This window comes from Hordeum vulgare, chromosome 6H, assembly GCF_904849725.1.
Source record: "Hordeum vulgare subsp. vulgare chromosome 6H, MorexV3_pseudomolecules_assembly, whole genome shotgun sequence".
Lineage (NCBI taxonomy): Eukaryota > Viridiplantae > Streptophyta > Magnoliopsida > Poales > Poaceae > Hordeum > Hordeum vulgare.
In genome coordinates, this window is record NC_058523.1 from 13,945,916 (window position 1) to 13,954,193 (window position 8,278).

Here is an 8,278-nt window from a genome sequence, read left to right on the forward strand (position 1 = left end):
GAGTCACTTGATTTTGACCTGATCAACAATTCTTTTTAGAGAGCTCTCTCATTTTATTATTTTAATTTGCTATGCTACTTAATTTTGAATCTTCCTCATATGATTCAGGTAGTATTCAATTTTAAATTTGGTTCACATGTTGACCGGGTCAAGGATATTATTTGTTAAATCACTCAACAACAATCGACCTATAAGATAATATCAATACTACACATACTCTCGTCATCTAAAAAACATAAACATATGACACTATAACATCAATATAGTACATGCACTCATCGATATCTATTTTTTCCCACATAAGTATGAGTTGTGAGTAGAATTACACTATGAAAGGCAAATAAAAACATTGTATTATAAATACAAACTAACCGCACTCAATCATCTTCCCAACTCGCCAAACCAAATACTCCCTTAGTTTCAGAATATGAAGTGTATTAGTTTTTTAAAAAGACAAATTTCTTTAACTTTGATCAAGTTTAGGGTCAAAAATATCGATATCCACAATACTAAATAATATAAAATATAAAATCCATTCATGATGAATGTAATGATGTTAATTTGTTATATTTCTCTACAAATCTGGTCAAACCTAAATAGTATTGACTTCTCAAAAATCTAATACACCTCATATTTTGAAATAAAAAGATATTTTTATGAAAATCCAACAATACCAACGACTCATGAAAGCGCGTCTAACCCTTCTAGTTTACATGAATCGCTCCCGGACGGACGGATTAGGCGGGGGCATGGGCAGGGCAAGCAAGCAGCCATGGCACGATCGAACTGTTATGCGTTCGTTCCTTAGGAGTTGGGACCTCCCCGCACCTGCGTGCCTCTGCCGATTTCCGATTTAAATGTTGCCCATGATGATGGTGTTGAGGTCCCCCACCTTGGCGCCAACGACTCTGCCCTTCTCCACGCCCTGCTTGAGTAGCAGGAACGTCGGCAGCGCCTCCACTCGGCACTCCTCCACGATATCCTGTATGGCATCAGTGTAGTACGCAGTTATATATGCACAGCTTTGGTTATCCGATCCGAAATTAGTTAACATCGGTGCCATACATGAAACTTGTCGACGTCCACCAGGCAGAATATGGCGGCCCTCCTCTTAGCCACGGCCATGGCCTTGAACGGTCTCATCATCACCCTGCATGGCACGTTCCAGCTCGCCCAGAACATGAGCACCACCTTAATTTTAAACAGAAGAAAAATAAAACTTGAGAAATGCATTTGAAATCCAAAGAGAGTTGACGAAGATAGCTGGCTGGCTGGCTGTCGAGGTACGTACCGGATAGGGTTGCGCCAGGGCGGACTCTAGCTCTTGACAACTTGTAATGATGTAATAAGTCCAGTAATAGCCTCTGCGGGGCCGCTTAAATGCTAGTAGTACACCACACAACAGTTAAAATTACCGCCAGGCATCAGTGAGGGAAAAATACCAATATACCTACAACAATTCCGTCGGCAAGAGCTACAAAGATCTACCAAGATCAAGCAACAAAAGACGAGAAGTAGGAAAGTATTCATACGTACCATTGACGTCGGTGGTCAATGACATGATGCCGCCTACCACGGCGTGTGTGGGGTAAGGCGCTAATATTGATGCTACCACGGCGTGTGTGGGGTAAGGCGCTATATAGGACTACGATCGATGCCAATATATAGACAGTTGTAGTTAGGTCTCAAGCTGGTGGGGTACGGTTACGGGAGCGACATCGCAGTGTTTGGATGGGACGGAATAGATGCTGGCGGGCCACCTTTTGTCCCTCACGGTGATTAAAGCAATTTTTTATTTGTTTTTGAGAAATGATTAAAGTAAATTTGAGATGGATGTTCACATGCAATCATGGTGCGTCTTTCTCTCCTTCCTATCACTGCTACAGCCTTAAACAGCTCGTCAATATTATTTATTTCCATATAAGGATTGTTAATTCAGTTGTTTCCTCGTTTTATTCAGCCTTAAACAGCTGCATTAGACTATCTACAACCGCACCTTGCAAATCCGGTCCTTCAAACGTCCGCAGACGCGTTCGGATGTGTCCGCGGATACTGACCGACCATTCGTCATGGACGAACGATAGATAGCTATCCTACATACAAACCCAAAGTATAAATAACTAAGGCCCTATGCTTTGATAAAACTTCAGAATCCTATTATGAAACCAAGGTAGCAAGATGTTCATTTGAAACGCTCTGATTTTCATTTTCATCCTTCCTGAGCACGGTGCAAATTAGAACTTGGCTAGATCAGTAACCAGAGTTGGCGAATATTTGGCAACGGGTCGGTATCGTGAATGAGAACCGAACGAAACTTAGCGCCATGAAAAAGAATCAACGAGTCACCTAAAGATTATTCCAAACCTATCCTTTAAAAAAGAGAAGGGATTCCACCACCACTTGTGTTTTCATTTACGCCGTGAAGATTCTTACGGACTCTTACAGCCCTCCATTTCCGGATTCCTTTTCTTAGGGTCGCATTAATCTCGAAGGTGCCTTTCGCTCCACATTATAATTTAAGCTCAAATGGACGACTCGATACAAAGGGCTGAGAAAATTCTTATATGAAAAGATTGGAAGCGAAATGAAATTCTTAAAAGTAGCACCGCCAACAGCTCTATGCCGAGCAATAATAGAGGAGACCCGGCCAACACCTAACAAGTAGCCACGAAGACAACCAGCCCGGAAAGGAATCACGCCACCTGACGAAACCATCAATAGAACACACCAAGGAATCGCCGGAGACGGCCTTCTACCATCGCACTTCAGGCCATGGATCGTTGTTGCTTCTAGCACAACATGACGACAAAAAAGATGCAACAAGTTGCAGAAGATAAGAGACAATTGAAACCATCTCACACCAGATTCGTGAAACGTACACGCCAGGATCAAACCATAACCAAAGTCGCCAACGAACTACAACCCGAATGTTTCAAAGCTCCACGACTCCACCCCGAAATGGGGAACCGCTGAGCCCAAAAGAGAAACTAGAGTTTTTACTCCAAACCCTAACACAAGGAGGGGACTCTCAACGACACCCCCTAGAGGGAAGCGACGCTTGCATGCATTGCTGACGGCAGTGCCATAGCACAGAGCTTTTCCTCGGACTACACATGTGACACCAATGGTACCAAGATTGTCGTCCAAACCAGAGAGACGAGGGTTGCCACTGCTGCTCCCTCCGCTAAGGCCACGATAACACACCACGATCACTGGCCACCCTTTCCTTCATTGACTTTGATTTGTATTTTGCCTAGTAATTAATGAAAATGTTGTTATTTTTAGGTTTTCCCTTTTCATCCCAAAAGATTTGTGGTGAACAGTATTGGTAGGACTTACTTTATTGTTGGCACTGTATTAGTGGAATTTCATCAAAGTGCCGCACAAATCTATCTACATGTCACACCTTTTATTTACTTACCAAATAAATTTCGAGTTTGCTAGAACTCCTCTAGCTGTGTTTTAGTTGTGTCTCATTCACCTTTATAGCTATTGGATGTGATGCTATAAGATGCGTGTGTGCTGACGTGGGTCGGTACAACTTTGTATCTGTTTTTCTTTTCACAGTAGTATGAAAAGGGCCATCAGTTCCGGTTCCAGAGGGGCTTTAGTCCCGGTTCTTCAACCGGGACAAGACAATCCGGACTAAAGGCCCAAACTTTTACTGTCGGTTGGCTTAGAAGAAAAGGTAATGGGCCGACTTTGGCAAACGAGGCAAGGCTCCAGAATTCACTAGACAATAAGAGAAGATAAAAGATCACTCGGACTTATTCGTGCGGTTCAAGCAGTCAAAAACCGCTAAGGAGCGGACGAGGATAAACAATAAAAATGCTCAGAAAAAAGAGCATCACCATTATCTGGGGCCAGGTGGCTACAAGAGTGGCATTCCTAAGTGGGATGAATTCGAGCAGAAGATGATTGATGCAGGCGTCACTCCGCAAGCATCCACATGGCCTGAAAGGTGCAAGAATTGGTTTTACGGGCATGGGGAAAGTTGGACCCAAAGATAGGGCTGCTTGTGGAGCAGGCAAGTGTTAAAAATGCCTCTGAAGCTATACTTGCTGCAATAGAAGATGCTCAAACGGGGATATTCCAGCCCGAGAGAGAGAACGACGAGCTTACACGCGCCCTCGAGAATCCTGAACACCCGGGACGAACACGAGGCAAAGGCGTTATTCCGTGGATTGAGGGATTTAAGGACGGGGGCGATTACAGAAGCCGTGCGAGAAAGAAGAATTAGGAGTCATCCAGGAAGAAGCAGGATGCTGACCGGCTTGCGGATTTTGAATGCAAATTCTTGCGGCAGCAGGAGCAGATCAGCACACTTAGCCAGCAAAGGATGCCTCAGCTGCCAGAGCAACCATCAGATCCAGCATTGGATAGTACCATCCCATCGATGGCGAAAAGCAGCGTGGGTTCCACAGGGGTCCTTGCCGACGATGCACTGTTGGCTAGCTACCCCGTGGATGAAATCAGAGAGACACAAAGTTGTGAGCTTCACATGAAACTCAAGAACATATCCGTGAAGGCAGCGTCAGGCTATGCTTTAACAAATCTCCCTGGTGTAACCTTCCATAGCATTCCAATTCCACCTGGCTATGCTCGTGTCGGGGTGGATGAAGTGATGCCGGGATATGAGTCACTACAATTCGAGATTCCTGGAACTGAAGGGCAGCAGACACTGCAAGAAATCATACGTGGCCTCTCCTAATGGAGAAAGGACTGCATCGTCTTTCCAAGGCCACCGACTCCAGCCTGCCAGCCGAATCCACCCTGCTAACCCGCCACCGGAAAGCCTTTTCATTTTCTATCAAAGAACCAGAGTCCAAAGCGGAATAAGCCTAGGAAGAAACGCACCCCTCTTCCCCCGCCAAAGTTGGCTTACGAGAAGATGAGAGAGGAATTATATGCACTAGTGGGGACGGGGCTTTAGCCCCGACCCGTAAGGGGCTTTAGTCCCGGTTCACCAACCGAGACTAAAGGGGCGGAACTAAAGGCCTAACCTTTAGTCCCGACCCTGTTACAATCTGGGACTAAAGGTGCTCCACGTGGGCGCCTCGTAGCGCCCCAGGGGCAGGCCCTTTAGTCCCGGTTCGTTACACGGACCGGGACTAAAGATTTTCAGATTTTGCTGGTTTTTGGGTTTTTTTTTGAATGAAATTATTTTGGGTTTTAGGGTTTTAGGGTTTAGGTGCTCGGAAGATTAACGTGATGCCTCGTTTGGTGTTCAGGAATTAGTTTTCATATAATTTAAATAGAAATAATTATGCATATATATATAAGATTAACTTATCTTACAAGCGAGCATATATATACAATTATATGGAGATCTGAATTATCGGGACTAGAACCCGTCTATTCGATTACATGGACGAACATCACTAATGGCCCCTAGTTACACTAAATCGTCCTTTGTCATCTATAGCTTCCGTCATCAGAAATCCCGCAAGCTCCTCTGCAACAGCAATCGCGCGTTGCTCTGGTAGGACCTTCATCCTCATGGTCGTGTGCTATATAAGAAGAGGAGATGAATATGAATATCAATCATGATAACAAAGAATGACGGGTAAAAACAGAGGTGTGAATGTTCATTGCTTACGTCGAATCTGTGATCCTTGAGCTCAGAGGTAAACGTGCGAATGGTCTCGCAAACATAGTATCCGCATAGATGCGTTCCCCGTGGCTGCTGGTCGCACTTTACGAGAATAGAATATATATAATCAAAATAATAATCTAGCATCATAAATGTATTGAAAATTAATAGAAGTATATCATACTACTACTTACCTGAGCCTCTCTAAAGGTCAGCTTCTCAGGAAAGTTACCGGGAGTCACGCACTTGAACCGCTTCCAAACACTGCCCGACAAGGATAATGATTTGCTAAGTTTTTCATTAATTGATATATCAGAAAATCATCGAAAGAGACCGATAGAGCGCAAGAATGATTAAAATTACCCTTGGAGCATGTCCTGCAGGCTTTGGAACTGTTCCAAGGGTCTCAATAATGGGTCGAAGGCATCAACTCTTCCCTTATCAATTTGAATGTCCAACAGAATCCAATGGAAGCTGCACATGTATATATATATATACATATATATATATATATATATATATATATATATATATATATATATATATATATATATATATATATATATATATATATATATGTCAGTAACTTATCAATTACACTTATAAGTGAATGGACACAACAGAGTAAAGACCCTCACCTGAAGTTGTATGGAAAAAGTATGTGCTCACAGAAATTTTGATCTATTAGAAACCTTAGAAGGTTTTCCTCCGTCTCCTTGGGTTTAACAGTTAGCGTCGCTATATGTATTTTATCTGGGTCAATAAACCCAATATTTAGGATGGTCTTACTTTTACAATCCAGAATCTTCATTCTGCATAATAGAGTACAAATTATATATAGACAATGAATTGAAATAACTAAACAAGTTATATGTAGACAACGAATTGAAAAACTTACAGACAATAGCAACTCATAAGCGATTTGTCGAGGGCGTCGCCATTGTACATCTGGAAGAGTTCATCAAAGTCGATATAGATTTCTTCGGAGCGGCCGTAGTACTCCCGTGGGACACTCAGCACGATCATCGTTCTCCCATTCTTTGATTCACTTAAGTACCATTGATACAAGTAAAGCATATTTGTTGGGAGATCATCTTTGCTGACCAAAGGCTCTTCCATGACAAACTGTGGCTTAGGGGCTACCACTGCCTTGGGTATCCTATCGTCTTGGGAAGCCAGCAAATTTTCAACCGAGATACCACATTCAGCCGCCAACTCCTTTGCTCTTTCAAAAGCTTGCCCCTGCACCGGAGGGGGAACATTCTCGGTTAACACCTTGAGGGGTGGGATCGACTGTTTGACCTGTTGTCCAAGCTGAGGAACGTCTGATTTTTTCTTGCTTGTAGTTGAACTTGATTTGCTCCCACTTGCACTTGCACGTGAGCTGCTCTTTTTCACTTCCTTCTGCAATATGCGTGTATAGTCATCAGGCTTATAGTGTAAGTCATACTGTGATGGAAGGGTTATGAAGTCTTTTGCCCATGCTATTTGCTTCTCGGTGTATTCCGGGCGGGGCTCGGGTTCCTTCTTTTTCATCTGCGCATCATGATGTTCCTTTGCTATCTTGGCGTTTTCCTCGGGGGTACGATCATAAGGTCTGATAGGAAGATTAGCATGAGGTACCTTTGGGAGGGGCTACCGTTTGCGCTTTGGGGGGCTCCGTCGCTTAGGAATCGTCGGCGGAGCGTTCTTGGTGGCACGCTTCTGCTTAGTATCCTGTGCGGGCGGAGGCGGAGACGGACGACCCAAGTCCGGCGGCGGTGATCGAGATGGACTCGTGTTGTGCTGGCCGACGTCATGTGGAGGGCTTGGAGGTAATGGAGGTGTAGGTGACCTGCGACGACTCGGAGGCGGTGTTGTCCTTAGGGCCGAGCCTGGAAGCTTGATGTAGTTCTTGTCCCATAGGATGACTCCACCCAGTACTTCTCCGAGTGTCCTCTCATCTTCGGGTCCAGCTATGTCGAGCTCCATATCATGAAACCCCGTCATGATTTCATCCACCCCGACTTTAGCAAAGCCAGCTGGAATCTCACGGCCATGCCAGCGTGCAGCAGGGCCAGAAGGTAAAGCTTGTCCGACGGCCACCTTCATGGATATGTTCTTGAATTTCTGATGGAGTTCACATGATGTTGACTCCTTGATTCCATCCACGGGGTAGCCGGGACCGCCCTCTATCATTCTTCGTGCATCGTCGGGCGGGGCCTCAGATTCAGCCACGCTGCTTTTCCGCTTCGATGGGGCGCCGGTAATATCAATTGCAGGATCTTCCTGGCGCGGTACTCCTCTAAGCTCATCAATCTGCTTCTGTTGCTCGTTAATCCTGGCAAGCAACTGGTTGAACTTGTCATTCTCCTCATCTTGCTGCCGCTTCTTTGCTCTCTCTCGGCTTCTGTAAGTGTCTTGGTCTCTGGCAAACCCAAGCCACCATGGGTAAGAAGGACCGAAGCCTCGCGTTCGTCCTCCATGTTCGTCATTGCCGAGGACTAGTGTGAGCAAATCTTTATCTCTATCTGCAGTGAACTTTCTTTTTCCCTCCTTAATTTCTTTCACTATCCTTTTCCAATTCTCCCTGGGTATCCTAAGACCGTCATTAGAGATGAGGTCCCCTGTTTTTTCGTCGTACGACCCACCATGCGCAAGGAACCAATTTCTTGCTCTCAATTCCCACTCATCACGGAGTGGTTC

At 44.7% G+C, this 8,278-nt stretch overlaps 1 protein-coding gene across 1 annotated transcript; it reads right to left on the reverse strand.

The window, feature by feature from the left end:
* Positions 1-539: 539 nt before the first annotated feature.
* On the reverse strand, positions 540-1,622 carry LOC123402778 (thioredoxin H-type-like). The gene is made up of 4 exons (XM_045096740.1): positions 1,537-1,622; positions 1,292-1,383; positions 1,066-1,191; positions 540-982 (listed from the first exon to the last, which is right to left on the reverse strand). Exons 1-4 carry the CDS (start codon positions 1,559-1,561, stop codon positions 854-856), a joined length of 372 nt encoding a protein of 123 aa, XP_044952675.1. The 5' UTR covers positions 1,562-1,622; the 3' UTR covers positions 540-853.
* Between the last annotated feature and the right edge of the window lie 6,656 nt (positions 1,623-8,278).

What these genes read in the sequence shown, in the direction of transcription:
- LOC123402778 (XM_045096740.1), bottom strand. Translation starts at nt 1,561, where the DNA reads ATGTCATTGACCACCGACGTCAATG. An exon ending in ATTGACCACCGACGTCAATG is followed by an intron (nt 1,384 to 1,536) that starts GTACGTATGAAT and finishes GTGTACTACTAG; the next exon opens with CATTTAAGCGGCCCCGCAGA. An exon ending in TGGACGTCGACAAGTTTCAT is followed by an intron (nt 983 to 1,065) that starts GTATGGCACCGA and finishes GATGCCATACAG; the next exon opens with GATATCGTGGAGGAGTGCCG.